Source organism: Podarcis tiliguerta, assembly GCF_965153285.1.
Source record: "Podarcis tiliguerta genome assembly, chromosome: 14".
Lineage (NCBI taxonomy): Eukaryota > Metazoa > Chordata > Lepidosauria > Squamata > Lacertidae > Podarcis > Podarcis tiliguerta.
In genome coordinates, this window is record NC_139547.1 from 27,898,743 (window position 1) to 27,919,959 (window position 21,217).

The following is a 21,217-nucleotide window of genomic DNA, read 5'->3' on the forward strand; positions in this document are numbered from 1 at the left end:
TAGAGAGTAAAACAGCCAGGATGTTGCATATTTCATATATGGGGCAGGGGGTGTTAGTGGAATGTTCTCACAGACACTTTGGGGCTCTGTCCCGTACTGCATTACGGAATAAAGTCTGACTGATAGGGAGTTTGGTTTGAACCCACAAAGGGAATTTTCTCCCACAGGAGTCAGGGGACTCAGCTATACAGCTGCAAATATAATGGTTTAAGTGCCACTAGAAAAATTCAATATATTTTTCAAAACTTTTTTTTAAAGCATTTTCACAGTGGTTTTTTTATATGTGTCTAGATTCCACCAGAGCCACAGCAACAGGGGAAGGGGAGTCAGCTCTTTCCCTGCCACCCCCATGCAATTTACCTCCTTAAGGGCTGAGGCCTGGGTAAAAATAGAAGCAATTGGCTGGTGCCTTAAAATAGATGGCGTTGGTGCCAGGCAGGCCTCCTTGCAGAGAGCATTCCATAAGTGTGGAGCCACCACTGAAAAGGCCACTTCTCCCATCGGCCTTAGCCACTCAGTGCAAAGAGTAAACTGTATAAATGTCAATCTCCTCCCAGCAAGCCCCTTTGGTGCAACCCCCCTCCACCCTCACCACTTAGAGGTCCAGCACCACCTGCCTGCTTCTGGTCCAAAAATGCAAACTATGCAAACGCTTCCAGCATGACCTGCAGAATTGCCCTGGCTGTTGCCAAAAGATTACACTGGTTTTCTGTGCAAGGGCAGAGCACAGGAAATGTTAGTCTTGCAACAAATGCCTCTCTCCAGAAGAATACTTGTTACTCATGGTAATAGCGCTGAGAGATAAAGTGGGAATACAGATCCTGCGGTGATGATGGATATACAATGGCCTTGATGTATAGGGTCATGATTTCCCCCCACATAAACGATGCAAGACAATGTGAGGGAATGTGGAGGGCTAAACACTCTGGGTTTTTTAATGGCCTATATTTGGTTTATGGCCCAGGGCAGGAAGCGCTGATGGGAAAGAAAACATATCCTGCTGAACTCTGGAGGGAGGGGAAAAGTCTCGTCCGCTTGCCATATGAAGTCAGATCCTTGCTAAAGCTACAAGCCTGGGCACAGAGGTGTCAGGTCCCCTTGGTCTTTAGTGCAGAACTCTATTCAGGCTGCTGCAGAGTGGTCTTACGTCATAGAATTGTGGAGTTGGAAGGGAGCCCAAGGCTCATCTACTCCAACCCCCCAATATGGGATTCACAGCCTTCTCATGGGGCATTAGGGAAAATGATCTGCAAAATAACCTCCCAGGATAGAAACACAACAAACACACTCCTTGGATTCCTAGCAGCTATGGATTTGTAAATGAATGAACTCAAAAGCAGCTGAACATGTTGAAAACTAACACCACGGATTTGTATTAGGGCAACTCTCTTCCCCTCTGCCCTTCTTTTTATGTTTATGTTCTGAAACTGTTCTGGAAACCCAGCAGTGTTACACTAAAATGGTGTTTGGGGTTGTGACCAGGTAAAGAAAAGCTTCAGGAACCAAACAACTGAAGTCTCTGGCTTCTGCTATGGCTGTGTACGCATGACTAAAGTTGCCTCTTCTGCAAGTGGAGAACTGGTGAACCTGACAGTCATCGTATGAATTTCAGCCGCCCCTTGCTTCTTTACCTCTCTGAAGGCATACCGTATTTTTCGCTCTATAAGACATACTTTTTCCCTCCTGAAAAGCAAGGGGAAATGTGTGTGCATCTTATGGAGCGAATGCAGGCTGCGCAGCTATCCCAGAAGCCAGAACAGCGAGAGGGATTGCTGTGCAGCGATCCCTCTTGCTGTTCTGGCTTCTGGGATTGAGAATTTTTTTTTCTTGTTTTCCTCCTCCAAAAACTAGGTGCGTCTTATAGAGGTGTGTCTTATATGGTCTGGTGCGTCTTATAGAATGACAAATACAGTAGCTTCCAGAAACTGATAATTAAATGATCAAAGCAGCGGCTTTGAAAACAATTAAGAAGATAATAAGACTGGCTGCTGGCTCAGGCCAAAGGGAGCCCACCTAGTCTAGCACCCTGTTCTCACAGTGGCCAAACAGATGCCCCAAAGCCCCCAGGGCAACGGCCTCCTCCCACGCTTGTTCTCCAGCATTCTAAGGTAGACTGTCTCTGTCTGTGGAGGTTCCATTTTAGGATTCATAATAAACGAAGAAGAGCCTGGCTGCTGGATAGGCGGCCCATCTAGTGCAGCATGTTCTTCTCGCAGTGGCCAGCCAAATGCCTCTGGGAAAGTAGCCTTGGACTGGGCGGGCGGAAGGGGGAGGCGGCAATCCCTGCTTGCAGTGCCCCCAGTGTACGGGGGAACATGGTGGGAGGCCCAAACGGGTGCACAGAGGACTCTGTCCGCCCCCCACCGGGGGGTGAGAAGTCAATGGTGATTCCACTTATAGTTTATAGCAGAAAAGTGATGATTGTGTGGCATTAGGAGCTGCCTGAGTGGAAGCAGGCCCTTTGTCCCAGGTGGTGATGCCTCTCTTCCCAGCATCCTGCCTCCCTTTAGGAAGTGGGAAGCGTCGTCATCAGCAGCCCATAAACCCATGCTGGATTCTCTGTGTGGGAGATCAGGCTATTAATAAACTCAGGTCTTATCAGCTGCAGAAGGCTAATAAAAATGTAGTAACACAGAATGTTAAGAAGGAAGAGCAGTGTGTGTGTGTGTGTGTGTGTGTGTGTTACACTGTGCAGCTGTGGCTTGTCAGCTTCCCCCAGTTTAAGACTGAACAAGGAGCCAAACTTTATAACTAACAGGGATAAATTAACTGAAAGCCATGAAACAAGATTGCGCAAATCACCAAAGGAGGATCCTTCAGTCGCTGCAGAAGCCCGCTTTCCCCTTGCTGTCTCAGGGAAGAGTTGTTGCTTTTAAAATGCCTTGAGTGAAAGCATGTGTGCAAGCACATGTGTGTGCAAACTGGTTTGCATGTTAGGCTGGAAGCCAAACTGCTTGGAAACATACCTTCCAACTTTCCCCGATGCAAAACCAGGACACATAGCTTCCAACATGTGCACCGGGGTGAATCACATGACCTGCTTCTCACTCTGAAAATTTATGGGGTTGGGGGGGACATAGTGTGAGATTGTAGCACCCAAAATGACTACTGCGATCTCGTGAGGGAAAAAATGGGATGTTCTATTCCCCCCCCCCAGGGCATTTGGAAGGTTTTAATTTTGGGGGGATCAGTCTGGCTGACTGAAATCGCTGACCTAGTCAGACAAGTTTCTTAGTAAGACAACAACCTTAGCTGGCCACTTAAGTGTCCTCATTGGCATCCCAAAAGAATGAGATGGGTTAGAAGCATAGAATTGTAGAATTAATGAGCCCCTGTGATCATCTAGTCCAACTCCCTGCAACACAGGAATCTTTTGCCCAATGTGGGGCTCGAACCCTTGACCCTGAAATTAAGAGTTTCATGCTGTCCTTACTGAACTATCTCAGCAAGAGCTACAACTAGGGGGTGGGAGTGGTGCCCTCCAAGCTGTAGGCCTTTCCTCCACCCTCCTCACCTAGCTGCTTTGTAGGAGATCAAGAGCCAGAGTATATATGAGAGAGCTGGAAGCAGACTGGTGGCTGGAGACACGGAGACATGAGTGCTCTGTGCTGGATACAAACCTGTGATCAGTGGAGATGCAATATATTTTAGAATCACATAATTGGAAGGGACTCCAACTAGTCTGACCCTCTTCAGTGCAGAAATAACAACTGTTGGGGTGTTAATGCCATGAGTCCTTCCATTTTATGCTCAGGTTAGTCCCTGTAATGAGCTACTTGACAGCTATCATATATTGAGCGTCCTGTATGTGTGTGTGAAGAGGTGTCTTGCCCTGGGAGAAGGACTCTTGGCTGCTAAGATTGGCAGAGAGACAGATGCCGGGTCCTTCCTGCAGAAATAGCTCCCTGAAAGAGCCCTCTTGAAGGCCAGAGATAAGAGGCCTTGCCGAGAGGAAGCAGGGCTCCATCAGAGGCACCAAAGCAATATTCCCAAGGCGTTCTTCTCCGCAGCTTCCTGTGGCATCTTTCAGATGGTGCTCAGAGCAGGAGCCGGTGGTAGCAGTCAAGGCAGGGCAGGGGGGCAGAGAGAGAACATCATCCTCTGCAACTCTTGGCTAACTCCGTGGCTGCGTTTCCTGACTGCTCTAGTCAGGAACCAGCTCCAAGGTACGGTTCTTCCTCCCTGGAGGAATCTCCATGGAAACATTTGAGTCTAATAATGCAAAATCCAAATGCAAAATCCATCCAGACAAAGGGATGGAGGTGATTTTGTGTTCAAAGGGGATTCAGTAAGAGCCAGCTCGAGATTCAGGAAAGGCAGAAATGTCTCTTTACAGGCCTGGGGGGCTTCTCCAGAGGATAATATCCACTCGCTCCCTTCCCCCAGTTTGCCCCTTTGATGCTGTAGGAGGGGGTGTTTGGTGGGGCTAGCTGTAACCTCTGACACAGTGATGTCATTGTTTGCTGAGCTGAAAGAGACCTTTGTGGTCAAACTAGACATTCTTTCCCCCGATTCCTTGCTGCTCCTTTCTGTCTGCGTTGCCCCAGAGAGAAAAGGGTCTGCCGCTCAGCTGCCGCCCCTGCTTTGGGACCCCAAAACTCTTAATAAAGCCCCAAAGACCTTTGAATTATCCTTTGATGTGCTGTAGAAATTAGAAAGCACTGCCTCCACTTTTGAAACCCCTTTCTGTGGTAGCATTGATTGGATTTATAGCCCATCCCAGTCCGGAGGTCCAGAGTGGGTAACCGACAGGTGCACATTACAAAGGCAATTAAGATCAAAGGCAAAGCCAAGCAAACGACTTCCAGTCTGCTACTATTTTGCAGGTGGCATTCAGTTGCATACTAGCAAATTCAAATTGTGGTGGCGTTGCTGACACTTATTAGTTGTCCTTTTTACAAAAAGTAAGCTCAAAGTGACTTAACATATACTGCAAAAATGAAAAGCAATATAAAACTAGAACAAAACGAAAGCTAACAACTTTTGTATACATAAACGGCATCCTAGCACGTCCCACCCACTGAAGGAGGCCGCAGGATCTGAAACACTCCAAGTTAAAAGCCGATTGACATGGATTTGGCTTATCTGCACTTATTTGCCCCGCTCTTTCAAGGCACAGGTCCACACTTTAAAGTCCAAGTTTTTGTGTTTTTTTTGCCCAGAGCTTTCCCTGGTAAAACCTGCTCTTTAGTGTTCAGTCAGAGCAAATGTCAGTTTGGGTTTTCCATGGATTGATGTTTGTGCCAATGGAGCACTAAAGATCGAGTTTTTGCAGGGAAAGCTCTGGAGCAAAAAGGGGGGGCACTCGGATACAGAGCTTTAAAGCACAGGCTGTGCCTGGAAAAAGCAAAGGGAAGGGAGGTGTTGATATGCCCTCTGTTATGTAGCAAGCCCACTTTCTCCCCAGAGTTTGGCTTTTGGAGTAAGGAAGGTGATGGGGAAATACTCCAGGAAGTGCTCGAATCTATAGCATAGAACCTCTCTGCAAACAAACCAGGATGGTTGTGCATTAAACAGCAGATGTCATGTCACTTCCCCACAAACGCTATGCAAACAAGTGAGGATGAAGGCACAAGAAGCAGGTCATCTGGAAGTGACTTGGAGTAGGTATCTGACAAATCTGACACACTGACAAATTCAAATGTGTAAACCCCCTTGGGTTCACATGTGAAACTTACGATGTCCCTGATTCTGAGTCCATGATCTCAGAGGGGAGGAGTCAGCCCCTTGGGCACATGTGCCCAAAATTTTAGATCAGTGGCCCGTGGGGGGCTATTTAGCATCCAGCCTCCTGTTCCGACAGTGACCAATATCAGGAACCAGAGTCAGGGGTAGGTCAGCAATAAAAACATTGAATGAAGTTTACTCTTTATTCAAAGAAACCAGAAGTGCAGGCCTGATGATCACAGTAACTCTTCCCAGTACGTCTTGTCCCAGTGATGCAGTTGCAAGGACCCTGCTCTCTTTCCCCCGCTCTCTAAGGCTCCTTTCCTGGTTCCTTCCCCAGCAACCTGAGGCTCCCTCTTCATACCTCTTCTGGTTCTGGGAGACCTGGCAGGAAGGGGAGCTTGTCGCAGCAGGAGGGGGAGACCCCCTGGCTTCTTCAGCAACCTGCCTCATTGCTGCTGCTTGGCCCCATCCCTTCCCAGCCTCCTCTTCTGCCCCTGATTCTGGGCTTCTCTCTGCCATAGCCTCTTCCTGCTCACTAAACCCTGTTACCTTTTCAGCTTCCGACACCACCTCCACCTTCTCCTTCTCCTCCTCCAGCTCCTCCTCCCAGGCTTCTCCCTCTGACCACTCATCATAGGCCCACCACCAGTACCCTGGTTCTGAGTCTTCTTCCCTGGGGGGGGAGGGTTCCCCAACTGGTGCCTTCCCCCCCCCCCATTCCTCTGCATCCATCCAGTCCTTGACAACCAGCCAGATGCCGTTATGGGAAGCCCACAAGCAGGACCCAAGTGCAAGATAAGTGCTCTTCTCACTTGTGATTCCTAGTATCTGACCTTCAGGCCTCAACTCTGGAGGAAAAGCACAGCCACTGTGGCCTTATGCAGATAGCCTAATTTTCCATGAATTTGTCTAATCCTCTTTTAAAGCCATCCAAAGTAGAGGCCATCACTATATTTTGCAAAGTTACAATGAACTATGGATCTGTACCCTTACATGCAGGGATGTTTTTTCCTTTTTTTACACAGATTGCAAGGAGCAAGCACAATATGGATTAAGACCATGGGGGTTGTTTTCCCCTTTGATCTGCACCCAATCTGGACTGGTCTCCTCCTGCCTGCAGTTTGCACTGGGGGGAACCTCCAGTTGGGAAAGGGTTAAAGCCCCCCAGATCGCCATGCTGAGGTCCTGGGTCCATGCTGGCATCTTCTGGAATGAAAAAGCATTTAACAGTACCGCTAAGTAGCTAAGACATTGCCTAGTTTGGCTCTCTTGCACACTTTTTAAAGCTGACCCGGCAATTCCCTTTCTCCGAGCTGCCGTTTCCTTATCTAGGAATGTGCATCAAAGTTTGTTTCTGTGACCCTGTGAAAAAATTCAACCTCTTCCCTCCGGGCTTAGCAGCAGATTTAGGAGTAAACCTTCTGAATAATATCCAAAGAGGGATTTGATCCCATCGAGACCTTGTGAGTTTCTGCTGAGTATGATTTGGCACGGAGGGACTCAACCAGCCCTTAATTAAAATATTCAGTTTGCTTTGCTGTCGAGCATTATGCTTTTAAGTTGCCTGTCTGGTGGGGGGGGGACGGGGCTGGAGAACAGACGCTTACATTATCAGCTGCAAAATATCTCCTCCACACGAAAGGCTGCCAATGTTTGTTCCCCAGTTGGAGAAATTCCATGTTGTAAGGCTGGCCTATCGGTGCTGGCCCCAGAACCACACAGTAAATCCTGTGGATTGTAGCTCTTCTTAAATGGGCAAATGCTTCAGATGTCCATAGCTGCCCCAGCGGCTTTTAAAAATGGCAGGTAAAACCTACAAGTTCTTGGGATCTAAAATTAATGGTTTGGAGTTTGTATGTCTCCGTACCTTCCAACCACCCACTGATTAAAATCAAGATGTGTGGCTTTCAGTGTTGTGCTCCCACGCAAGCCAGCTGGGGCTTCCTCACCCCAGCTCCCTGTCTCTGTTTCCAGCAGCAGCTCCCTCAGCACCAGACCAGCTCCTCCTCTTCCCTGTTATCATCCTCATCTTTGTCAGCTTCGTCTCCTTTGGTGAGGGCATGGTCGAGCAGGAGGCATGGTGTCTGGGCCTGGCGGAGGTGGCCCAGCTCCTCCCTCCACCTCCATGGGCACCTTCTTTTGAATGGGAGTTTTTTGGTGCCAAGCTCTCATGGAGCCAGCTGACTGGCGTGAGAACTTGGCACCGAAAACAGGACATCCAATCGTGATTTTGGCGTGCACTGGTCAAATCTGTTGACAGGCATGAGTCTCGAGCCAACAATCTACCCAAGGCAGTATCCACAGACCTCCCAAAAAGTAAACCCCCTTCAGATTATAATGGTGACCCAGTGACTACCTTCACACCCTGTTGGCTTCCAGATGTTTTGGACTACAACTCTCATCAGCCCCAGCCCATGTGGTCATGCTCCCATCATCCCTAGCTTCATGCAGCCATGCTGGCTGGAGCTGATGGGAGTTGCAGTACAAAGCATCTGGAGGGCACCAGAGGCTGGAGAAGGTTAGGGGCAGAGAACCTGAAGGTATCCTGTGGCTGATCTACAGCCTGATGCAGTACAAGGCAGCTTCCTGGTTCCAGCCCCCGACAGGATAATCACGATCTGCAGCTGGAAAACTACAAAGGCCTGTTCAGACTAATCTGGAGAGCAGCACCAGAGCAGCTGCAGTCGAGGCCTGGGTGGTGTATTGATACATCGTCCAGGACTGGTTTGAGGGTCAGAGCGCAATGGCGCCTTCACCCAGTGGTAGATTGTGGTTGGGCCTTGGTTACCTACTTCTTCGTGGGGCTGGAACTGATGCTGGATGTTCCTCCCTCTGCTTTTCACAATGTAACACTATATTGTGATGTTTAGCTGGTGATACATCATGATGTTGAGAAGCCGATATCGCCCAACCCTACTCATAACACTAGAACTTGCAGACGTCCGTTGAAGCTGAATGTGGGAAGACTGAAGATGGATAAAAGAAAGCACAGTCATACCTCGGGTTACAGATGCTTCAGGTTGCACATTTTCGGGTTATGGGCGTGCCAAAACCCGAAAGTACCAGAACAGGTTACTTCTGGGTTTCGGCGCTCGTGCATGCTCAGAAGCGCTAAATCGTGCTTTACGTATGCGCCGAATCGCAACCCACGCGTGAACAGACGCAGCGCTGCAGGTTGCGGACGCTGCGGGTTGCGATAGTGCCTCCCGCGCGGATCACATTCACAACCCGAGCTTCCACAGTACAGTGGTACCTCTACTTACATTCACCTCCGGTTATGTATCCTTCAGGATATGTATGCAGCAAACCTGGAAGTATTTTTCCAGGTTTTGCCATGCGCACAGAAGCGGCACCTCCAGCTATGCACACCTCGGGATCCGACCGGAGCTCCAGAATGGATCCCGTGCACAACCGGAGGTACCACTGCACTTCTGTACGCAGTGCAGAGGTTAACCTGTGAAACTCCCTTGCACAGGAGGTAGTGATGGCCTCCAACTTGGATAGCTTTAAAAGAGGATTTGACAAATTGATGGGCTCACTAGCTGTGATGGCTGTGCTCTGCCTCCACAGCTGGAAGCAGCAATACTTCTGAATACCAGTTTCTAGAAAGGGCAGGAGGGGAGAGGACTATTGTGCTCGGATCCTGCTTGTGGATTTCCCATGATGGGCATCTGTTTGGCCCCTGTGAGAAGAGGATACTGATCCAGCAGGCTGCCCATCCAGACTGCTGACCTGTTTGTTGCATGGGTGTGTTTATAAAAACACACCAGACCTTTTGTATTTGTTTTCCAGGGTTAGGCTACAGCTGCTTTGCCTTTTTGTGCAGGATGGTGCTATTCACTCACAATACTTGAACACTGCAGGAAAATAAACTTCCTGATGTGCGATTTGCAAAAGCGAGAGAAGGTTTAGCCTGTGATAGAGCTGGCGAGCCAGAGGTTTAGAGGTCTTAACCTCTGACCTGTGCGAGGTCATGACTGCTAATCTCCATGGACTAGGAAATAGCTCCTGTGTTCCAGACACTTTTTTTATCAGCAGGCAAAAGAAACCTCTCTCTTCAGCCATTGCCTTGGCGGGGGGGCTGCCTAATTCTAGGGGGGGGGCTCCCGGGGAGACTTCATTGTGGAATTGGGGTTGCCCACACATGCGGGGTGTTTTGTTGCAGTGTCTACTCGACATCATTGTCGTAAATAGACACACACTCCAGCTATTTAATCCTGATTGCCCTTCTTGTCCCTTGTACAATCCAGTAAGTTAAAAAGACACCTCACCAATTACCCATTTGGAATTGTTGAACGTCCCATTTGGAATATCAAGCTCCTGTCTAGTAGCAGTTTGGGGCTATTGTGGCCGCAATACACACCATCCATTGAAAGCACATGACCTTCCCCAAAGACTTCTGGGAACTGCAGTTTCCCTCTCTCAAAGCCATTCCTCAGCCTCCCCGCCCCCAAGTAAGAACCATTTTCAGGTGCACTTTTCAGACTGAGGACGCCTGGCATGGCAAAGAGCTGAGCACCACCTCATGTCCTGCCTTTGGGGTTACATGGCTTGCACATGTGGTTTGCTAAGCGTCTCCTAGCAACTCCCAGCACCCTGCACAAACTACATTTTTCAGGACACTTGGCAGGGGTGAAAAAGTATGGTCGTTAAAGTGGTAAAGGTAAAGGGATCCCTGACCATTAGGTCCAGTTGTGGCCGACTCTGGGGTTGCGGCGCTCATCTCGCTTTATTGGCCGAGGGAGCCAGCGTACAGCTTCCAGGTCATGTGGCCAGCATGACTAAGCTGCTTCTGGCGAACCAGAGCAGCACACGGAAATGCCGTTTACCTTCTCGCCGGAGTGGTACCTATTTATCTACTTGCACTTTGACGTGCTTTTGAACTGCTAGGTTGGCAGGAGCAGGGACCGAGCAATGGGACCGCTGACCTTCTGATCGTCAAGCCCTAGGCTCTGTGGTTTAACCCACAGCACCACCTGCGTCCTAAAGTGGTATAAGAGTGCTTTAAATGCACAGTGTGAAAGGGATGCTGGAGGAGCGCTAGGCGAGGAACTGGCTGCGTCAGCCCAGTGCTCAGTGAGCTGTTTATGAGCTCTGAGCCTTGGGAGTGATGGGAAAGAGAAAGTGATCATGAGCTCATTGGAGGAGCTGAGCGCCTTGCCAAGCATCCAAGCAAGCCCCCTGGTTCCCATTCCACATCACTGAGCAGCAGGTTAATCCCAGGCCATTCCTCTTGGCTGTAAATGATTAGCGATGGGGTGGGGGGAAGTGGCCTCACCTGGTATCGCCTGAGATAATGGGCTAAGCAGAAATTCACTCTTGTGCTGGAGGGGAAGCCTTGTCAACCGATGGTCTTGGCTCTGTTTCCACTGCAAGCCTTTACATTGGAGAGAGGTTGGGGGTGATGGAAATACAAAAGCAAAACAGTCTCTCAAGCATGAAGTTTAGTTCGTTTCTCTGACAACGGGCTTAGTTTTAACAGCATCAGGCACCTTCTTAACCATCTTTCAGCTGGTTAAGGAATTTTATAAACAGCTTCAATAATCTCTTTGTTGGAAGACCCCAGTAAAATAATTATGAATAATATGTAGAGAAAAATCAGCATAATTTAAAAGCAAGCTTACAAAACTAAATTGTGTGTCCCAAAAGGCCCTGATCCCACACACTCCTCCTCATCCAGCCTGACCCCCCAAACAGCCAAAAGCAAACTTTCACACCATATTAGCATTGGGGGCTGGGGGCTTCTCCAAGAGGATTAGCACAGCTGAAATAAAGAGTCTGGAGGAAGCCTCTTGGGTGTAAATTAAGCTATTTTTAAAAAAGAAAATAGTGGAAGATTAGGAGACAGATCATCATTCAGGTAATGGATCCAGTTGTAACAAGTTGCCAAAGCCTGAGGTCATCCTAATCCACAAGAGTCTGAAAAGTGGCTCCCTATTCCTTAGTGTGCATGTGATCTTCCCCACCTTATAGTTGTGATAAAAATAAAAAAACTGCTCCTTTTATAGAGTCCTTTTGTAGGTTCTCTATCGGTAGGAGAAAATAACAGAGACCAACCAGAGAATATTGAGAAGCAAAGCAGCTAGTAAGCCTGATCTTTATTAACTGTTGCAACAGGGTGCTCCCCCACACACAGGAGAGGAGGAAGACCCCGAGCCATGAGCACAAGCCCTTATGTAGACATTTTAAAATTGCCCGCCCTGGATTCCAAGACCACCCGCAGAAACATCATACCTACATCACAGAAAAGGCGGTCTACAACAGAAATCTCCTATCTGGCAAATTACCTGATTGCATTTATCTGGGTTTTGGCCACTCTTTTGTTATTATAACTACTTAATTCCCGAATCTAGGTCACAGGAACCAAGATATGAACCCTGTTCATATCTTGAATGTGCCCTTGAGACAGGATTTGTGAGGAAAAAGACAATGGGGAGGTTTCCCACTTTGACCTTGCAGAGAAATATTTGAGGTCAATTTGTTCAGGACCTTTTTGGTGTAGTTTCAGACATGTGGTTTATATATACAGTTATGAACATTTATTATTTATTATTTAAAATTCTTATAACAGTTGGAAAGAGATGATCTTGAAAAAGTTAGTCTTTGCAGATGTCACTGCTGGTGACATAAATGTCTTCCAAAGTGAGTGGTGGTGATTTCTGTGAGCATGGAACACTGGAACAGGCTGACAGAGGTTCACAGGGGCTACTTTATGGTGAGAAAGAACATGCAGAGATTGCTTGGTGTGTGTGTAAAGCAGCAGGTGGTGTGGATGGGAGGAGTGTCTCCAGGTTGCAAATGAGATGCACAAACCTTCCCTTCCTCTTCTAGTGAGGATCTAAGCCAGGGCTCAGCAAACTTTTTCAGCAGGGGGCCGGTCCACTGTCCCTCAGACCTTGGGGAGGCCGGAATATATTTTTTTGGGGGAAAGAACAAATTCCTATGCCCCACAAATAACCCAGAGATGCATTTTAAATAAAAGCACACATTCTACTCATATAAAAACACACTGATTCCTGGACCGTCCGCGGGCCGGATTGAGAAGGCGATTGGCCCCTGGGCCTTAGTTTGCCTACCATGATCTAGGCAGCCACAGGAAAGATCTGGGGCGGAATCCCTGTTCCCACATCAATCGCTGCAATGTGGTTTTTAGCACTCCATTGTTTTTTCACCCAGGGGAACATTTATCTTGAATATGGACAGATCTGAGATGAGTGGTGGTGGGATGCACTCGCTTCCAGCAGTGCAGCATCTGTTTCACATCAAGAGAGGCAGGATGGGATTGGGGGGGGGCATTTGCATGAGTGCTTCAGGTGGTGGAAGGGGAGGGGACAGAAGATGGGCAGCAGAATGTGGGAACTGAGATGTGCCTCCCCTCCTAGTTGTGGGATGAGAAAGGCAAACCCTTCTTCTCCCTTCCTGGCTCTAATGGGAGAAGACTATGTGAATCAAAGGAGAGAAAGTTTTTCTCCCTCTGTCACAACAAGCAGAACTCATGGGTATCCAATGAAGCTGAATGTAGAAAGATTCAGGACAGGTGAGTTCCAGCATTCTGTCAGAGCCTTGGCACCCCCTTCCCAAAGCCCGGGACAGTGGCGTAGCGTGGGTTGTCAGCACCCGGGGCAAGGCAAGTAATTTGCGCCCCCTAACCCGTGGATTAAAACTACGAGTGCGACTGCGCGCCCCCAGATGTTGCGCCCGGTGCGGCCGGCCCCCCCTGCACCCCCCACACTACGCCACTGGCCTGGGAAGCTTCTGCCTGGCTTAGGGGGGGCAGACACAATTCTCATGTGTGCAATGTTGCCCCCCACAATGGCCCTCACAAGCTGGTGCCTCTAGCCCCAACCGTTCCCTTGCAAAAATAATTCATCACACACCACTGCTCAAATCCCGCTACGTTGTTTTCTTCCTGCAGGTTTTGCCTGCGAGCGCGACAGGCTCTCCTTCAGCTTCTGCCAGACGCTGCTGTTCCTGGGCCGGTGCCACCTCCCTACCGTCAGCCTCCAGTGCTGCCAGACGTGCCGCCAGCAGGGCCACGGCCCCCGGGACCGCGGGAACGAGCGGGCTTCCCGGAAGTGAGCACTCCCATCACCTCAGGACCCTTTCAGGCGCAAAGAAGCCAGCGGTGGCCTCGAGGGAGAAATGGCTGCCTAAGGCACCTCGCGGGCTGCTTTGAAGACAGCTCAGCCACCATCTCTGTCCAGTTGCTCTCCTCTCCTTCCTCCCATGGGACCTTGGCTGGTGCTCTTCACCAAGGTTGGACAGGCATGGTGCTTTAACTCCAGTTCCTCTCACCAAACTGCCCTCAGGGCTACCCAAGTCTGCTGCCCTCCAATGCGCAGCAGAGGAGAATCTGCTCTGCAAGGCCATGCGCTGCATCCCACAAAAGCAATAACTCTTGGCATGATCTCAGAAACATATCTGGTGCTATCGTCGGGTATATTCAGGTTTCACTCGGTGTTGGCGGGCCAGCACGAAACTCTTTGACTTGAGTGATTTCTTTTTTTAAAAAAACAAACAAACAGGAAACACACACAATTTATTTTTTTTTGTATTTTGTAAGAACGGGCATCCAGCATACCTGACCAAGTCGCTTGACTGTTTGGTTGCATTTGTTGTGACAGGGATGCCTTTCTTCCTGGTGGTTGGTGGGAGGAGCTCAAAGCGGCAGTGAAATGTCCCCCCATTTCAAACTCGCTGAGCCAGCTGATCATCACACTTGCTCTAGCTGGGAGGACCAAAGCATTGGGGTTATGAGTTGTTTGGTTTTCACTCAAGTTGAACTAAAGCTAACCTCTCTGGCTTGAGTCTTTGAATAACAGAACTGTAGAGTTGGAAGGGAACACGAGGGTCATTTGGTCCAACCCCCTGCAATCTGTGGGGCTCAAACCCAGGAACTTGAGATTAAGAGTCTCATATTCTACCGACTGAACAGTCCTCCATATCTAATGCCCTGTTCTCTGGCTCAGCAGTTCAATATCTGTCAGGGTGAGCTGCCCTTTCTCTCTAGGCTGCTCGCTTGGTTACCCCGAAAAAGCCCAAGACTATCAAGATCAGTTTCTGGTTTCCACCCCCACCCCCCTTATGTAGCCCTGGAAGTTGGGACTGCATTTGTAGTATCATATCAATTTCCTTATTGTCAAGAAGGCACCTGATTTAAGAACACTTCATTGCTTTCTATCGTGCACTGATAGTCTCGTTTGGGTATTTAGCATGTGTTAAGCAAGGAAAAGGGAGCCTGTGGCCTTCCAAGCATTGTTGGGACTACATCATCCCTGTGTCAGGATCCTGACCAATGGCCTTGCTGGCTGCTGTGAACTGGAGCTCAACATCTGGGGGGAGCCCAGAGGTAGGGATGTTGGGAAATTCCAATGGATGAAGAAATGGGTGATACTTCCTTCTTCCTTCCATGTCTGGAATAGTAATCAATCCAGCAAGTATGATCAGGACTCCACTGTTGTTGTTTTCAGTTCACAGCAACAGTCATGTTATATATGGACATCGTAACCAAAACCCCATTCTTTCAGGGTGCCAAGGTGGCATAACACCAAAATCCTTCAGTAGTTAAGTTATAATTTGCCAATGTGTTCTTTCTAGAAGTCTGATAAGGCCTCAGCATTCTACTTGTGTCAGGGATACACCCTCTCTCTCTGAAAGGATCATTGTAGACTTTCTATGAATATGGAATTAACATGTCATTATTATTTTTTAAATAAAAAATACATGGGAAACCATCTGGCCCTGAAGATTTATTGTTCCTTAACTTGGAATTTTCATATGGACTGAATTTTTCTCATCTAAAATGGCCTTATGTTACAGGTTTGTTTTCATTCTAGCCAAGTAATTTGCAAAGAAGACTGATTTATATAATTTGGCATAATATTATGTGAACTTTTGATGAATGCACTTGAAGTATCTTTGTCTATATGACTAGAGAACATTTCCGTACTTCTTTGAAAGCTGATAATGTCAAGGTTTGATTGGCAGATCCACAGCATTTCTGATGCAGATCAATCAAAGATTTGGTTATTTAGTGCAAATAGTTTTAAATTGTTCTCAATGCATGGTGGGTAACAAATACTTTACAGTGTGAAAGCCAGTAAGTATCAGCAGAACTAGCCGTGGATCAGTTGCATTATGTCAATGCCAGACCAAGGCTGTCTTCTTGTCTCTGTCTAGGGGGAGTGACAAAACCAATTACCGTATTTTTCGCTCTATAACATGCACCCGACCATAACACGCATGTAGTTTTTAGAGGAGGAAAATCCATAGGCATGCCACCCATAGGCATTCCCTCCATAACAAGCACAGACATTTCCCCTTACTTTCTTGGAGGAAAAAAGTGAGTGTTATGGTGCAAAAAATACAGTATTTAAGACCACATCCAAATTTATTCTCTCTCCCATGCAAGCCATGGAATTTCCCCGGTGATTCAGCACAGATACATGGGATTAAAAAAAAACAACAAACTCTTTTCAAGGAGCTGTTATGGAGAAGTATCTTTTTAATTTTTTTTAAAAATGTCTGTAGCTCTCAAGTGTGTTAAATTAAATTGTTATGACAAAGTATGAGCTGTGCCTTTGTTGGTTTGTTTCGGCACCACGACATTTCTGCTGCCTCTTGAAGAGTCTCTATGGTTATCTTAGCATGGCTAAACAGGAAGGCAGGCACCACCATTGGCCTCGCTGCATCACCTGTACCTGCTTCATCTTCCTTTTCAATTAAATTCAAACCCTAGAGCCCCCTGACCTTGCTACTCGCCCCGCCCCCACTGCTCCTGCCTGCTCACCTGTCCTTTTTTCAAGCTGGTGAGCAGAACCCTCAATCATCTTGGCTGCCCTCTTCTGCACACCATCCAGCTTGTCGGTATCCTTTTTAAGCTGTGATGCCCCAAACTGGACGCAGGACTCCAGGTGGAGTCTGTTAGCTGTTTTATTTATTACAGTTGCATTTTGACTACCAGGGAAAGGGAGAGGTGCTTGTGGGATTTCCTGCCTCGGGCGCCGAAATATCTCAGCTGGCTTTCGGTCCTCTGCACTTTGGAGGTGGAAGCTTCCCATTTGATGCTCCACCTCCCGGTCCTCCTGATGTGGAGGGGCCCCTCTCTAGCTGTCAATCATTGTGGCAACACTCCAGCCAAGCTGAATGTAAAGCCTGAGGGAAGCTCTTAATGAAGCATGCTTGACTCCAGCTGCCAAAGTGGATAAAACTGATGGCTCTGCATGTGGAGGAGCAGGAGAGGGAAGGAAATTGTCAGACTCAGATTAGGGTTAGCAGATAAGTGTGAAGAATGGCCCTGATCTGCCTCCACCATTCCTCTAAGTCAAGCTGTCATGTCTCTTTCTCCCAGTCTCGTCAAATGCTAAAAGGGTATTTAAGTTGCCTGGGGTGTTAGGGGAAGAGTTGTATGTCTGGAAGGACAGATCCTGAAGCTGAGACTCTAATACTTTGGCCACCACATGAGCAGAGAAGACTCCCTGGAAAAGACCCTGAAGTTGGGAAAGATGGAAGGCACAAGGAGAAGGGGACGACAGAGGACGAGATGGTTGGATAGTGTTCTTGAAGCTACCAGCATGAGTTTGACCAAACTGCAGGAGGCAGTGGAAGACAGGAGTGCCTGGTGTGCTCTGGTCCATGGGGTCACGAAGAGTCGGACACGACTAAACGACTAAACAACAACAAAGTATGTCTGGTGGGGGACATGTGCTTCTGGGGTAGTTTGTCCACCTTTGGTCCCCACCCTGCACTCAGCTCTCACCTGTGGCTTCTAGAAGCTGTCAGAATGCAAACCCAGAAAACTGCTTCAACTGGCCAGCTAAACCAGGAGAGGGTAGCTGATGGGACTCAAACCCTTGGTGCATTAGGGACTTCCTCTACATGCAAAGTCAGACTCTGATTGAGTGGATAAGACCAATAGTGGGTCCAACGGTCAAGAAGGAGGTTTCTGCATGTGCTGTAGAGGGAAGTGAGGGGCAGATGGGGCTTGTCAACCTGGGAACGTAGCCCATCTTGGAGAAGGAAAACTCATCCTAAACCTCCACTGCCTTGTGGGATTTCTTCACGAGAAGAAAAAGCTAAGGTGTAAACCCTACACAAATCCAGAGTGGGGTCTTTAAGGTGTCTTGTACACTTTCTTCTGGCAACTCCTGTAGCCAAGTTGGTGCCAAACGTATTGCTCTGCTTTCCTTTGGACCACATCAGTGAGGCCAAGAGAGAGGTCTGGTTGTCTGGGCAGCCCAGGACCTCCATAAACAATGCCCAGGCTTGCGCCCCGGAGAGGCGTACTCCATTGTCTCTCAAGACAAACTGATGCCAACAACAAAATGTAAGTTGTCTACCTGACACAGGCCAGATTGTTTAATCAGCCAAATGTTTGTTTCATATATTTGTGAAATTTAAAGCTAAGACAAGTCTCTGAAATTGACAAGAGCCTCAAGAAAATGACAAAAGTGCCCCTTCCACTCTTTGAGCTCCTCTCCGCTTCAGCAGGGCTCATGCCAGAGAATAACCTCCTTCCCAGTAGATTTCATGCCTTTTCTACTCGGCACGTGGCTGGAAAAAGTAGCGCCGTCTTTTCATTCTCAGGAGATTGTTCTCCAAAAGTCTGTTTCCTGTAAACACTGAGTCATATCTGGTTGCTATTGTGAACGGTGATACTTTTTGCTTTTCTAGACCATCGTGTTAATATTGTACTAACTTTGCAGCACAAGGTCGGAGAGAATACAACAGCTGGGCTCCCATCCTGCACATTTGCAAATTTGCCAGTACAAGGGAAGTGAAGTGATGCTCTGCGCAGTTATTTGGCACCAGCTTGGCAGCAGGAGTCGCCGGAAGGAGGCGTATAAGGTGCCATCCAAGGGGCGCCACTCCAGATTTGTATAGGGCAGGGGTCAGCAAACCTTTTCAGCAGGGGGCTGGTCCACTGTCCCTCAGACCTTGTGGGGGGCTGGACTATATTTTGGGGAAAAAATGAATGAATTCATATGCCCCACAAATACCTCAGAATGCATTTTAAATAAAAGCACACATTCTACTCATGTAAAAACACCAGGCAGGCCCCACAAATAACCCAGAGATGCATTTTAAATAAAAGGACACATTCTACTCATGTAAAAGCACTCTTGATCCCTGGACCGTCCGCGGGCCGGATTTAGAAGGCGATTGGGCCGGATCTGGCCCCCGGGCCTTAGTTTGCCTACCCATGGTATAGGGTTTACTCCTTAGCCTTTTCTTCTCCAGAAGATGTCTCACAAGGCAGTGGAGGTTTAGGATCACAGTTTTCCTTTTCCTAGATGAGCTACCACCTGCTCTTCACTTCCTTCTACAGCACATATGGAAACTGCCTTCTTTATGTAATCAGTACCAAATTAGGTGGGAACCTGCCAACCATTGGTTTGTTTTCTAATATGCATCCAATACATCCACCCCATAGTGGTGTAGTCCATTGGCTTTGCAGTGCCTTGTGAAACACACACTGAATGAGTAAATTATTCTGAAACTGCAATAAGCAAGGCCTTCTTAAACCAGATGTTAAGGGGAAAGTCTGGCTTATTTCTCTACCCTTGGGTGATGCTCAGTCTGGCTGCAGCCAACAAATATATAACAGCTTTACAGACTAATTCTGCATTGTCTGATATTGATACAGTGGATTGTATAGTTGATACCATCCACTGTTGGTATCAACAGAAGATAAAACACAGAAGGAAGTAGTTGTTCAGAAGTCTGGGAACAAATTGCATTTACAGTATAATGGTACCTCTGGTTACGAACTTAGCTCGTTCCAGAGGTCTCGTCTTAACCTAAAACCGGTCTTAACCTGAGGTACCACTTTAGCTAATGGGGCCTCCTACTGCTGCTGCGCCACCGCCACATGATTTCTGTTCCCATCCTGAGGTAAAGTTCTTAACCTGAGGGAATATTTCTGGGTTAGCGGAGTCTGTAACCCAAAGTATTTGTAACCTGAGGTGTTTGTAACCCTGAAGTTTTAATATATTAAGTGTTTTGTTTCTCAAATATTCTTGCCCTTTTCCAAAACAAAAATTTAAAAAAATATGTTGAACACTTTCACATTTAATTCTGTTACCAAGAAGATACCCCATCTCACATGTCGTTTACCAAAACAAACATTTGGTCTTGTTGCACATTAATGCTGCCTTCAGCTGGTTTCAATAAGGAAAAGACTCCAAAGTAGGGGGAGAGAGAGTGCTCACCATACTGTATTGTTGTTTTTTAAAGTCCTAAACAGCAAAGACAGAAAGCCCATCCTAAGATAACAATGTAATCCAGATGATTTTCAAAAGGAGGAAATTACTTTCACAGCAAGAGGAACCATTATTATTATTATTACTTTCGAAACCTGCGTTCTTGTAACAGGCAGCATCAGCCAGCTCTTACCCTTTGGGGCACGAGGCATCTGCATGAAGGAAAAGCTTTCAAGCAGATTTTCCAGCGGGGGTGAACATCTGCGAAGCCTCAGCCATGCAGAAAAATGAGGGCTGGAGCTCTCGCAGCCCCCGCAAGAACCAGCCACGGCGGGAGGGAGCCTGTGGGGAGGGGGGCAATGAACACACAGGCACACTGTGGCCCCTCTCAGCTTCATGAGGTCCCTTCTTCACACATGGTGGCCGGAGGAATTAGAAGAAATGTGAAAACACTTTTCTTTCCAAAGGGAAGGATAAGCAGGGAAAGGTTTTCCCATGAGTTCTTTGCACTATAGATTTTTTCCTCCCTCTCTCATAACACCAGAACTTGTTGACATCCAGCAACGCTGAATGTTGGAAGATTCAGTACAGATCAGAGAAAGAAATTATCCGTGCAGCACATAAACTATGGAACTCACTGCCACAGGAGACAGTGATGGCTTCCAGCTTGGATGGCTTTAAAAGAGAATTAGCCAGATTCAAAGAGGAGAGGGCTATTGATAGCTGCTAGCCTTGATAGAGGTTATACTCTGCCTCCACAGTTGGAGACAGCAATGCTTCTGAATACAGTGGTACCTTGAGTTAAAGACACTTCAGGTTACAGACGCTTCAGGTTACAGATTCCGCTAACCCAGAAATAGTACCTCGGTGTTATGTACTGAGTTGAAAGGATCCAAAAGGCAGCAGTCTGATTGGTCCTAGAACAATAGGATTCAGAATGCCGCAGTCTGATTGGTCCACAGGAGCCACCCAATCCAGCTCCAGGTGGAAGTGAATCCACAACCTGATTGGTCTACAGGTGAATACCGGAATTAGCCAATCACTTGGGGCCCAGTGTGTAAATAATGTATATAAAAGCAGACATTCTGGGGGAACTTCCATTCCTCCTCACCACTATGAGCTGAATAAAGAGCATGAAATCCACTCTCAACTCCAAGTATATTTCACTCGGGTTAAGAACTTTGCTTCAGGATGAGAACAGAAATCGTGCTCTGGCGGCATGGCACCAGCAGGAGACCCCATTAGCCAAAGTGGTGCTTCAGGGTAAGAACACTTTCAGGTTAAGAACGGACCTCCGGAAAGAATTAAATTCTTAACCTGAGGTACCACTGTACCAGCTTCTGGAA

At 47.7% G+C, this 21,217-nt stretch overlaps 1 protein-coding gene across 2 annotated transcripts in view; it reads left to right on the forward strand.

Moving 5' to 3' along the window:
- Positions 1-16,238, forward strand: part of ADAMTS7 (ADAM metallopeptidase with thrombospondin type 1 motif 7) — a 66,493-nt gene extending 50,255 nt beyond the window's left edge. For both annotated transcript variants that reach the window (XM_083411786.1, XM_083411785.1), the window contains exons 24-25: positions 13,586-15,872; positions 16,040-16,238. In XM_083411786.1, the coding sequence (XP_083267912.1) occupies positions 13,586-13,749 (164 nt within the window). In that variant the 3' untranslated portion in view covers positions 13,750-15,872; positions 16,040-16,238. The remainder of the gene's footprint in view (positions 1-13,585; positions 15,873-16,039) is intronic.
- Positions 16,239-21,217: the final 4,979 nt, after the last annotated feature.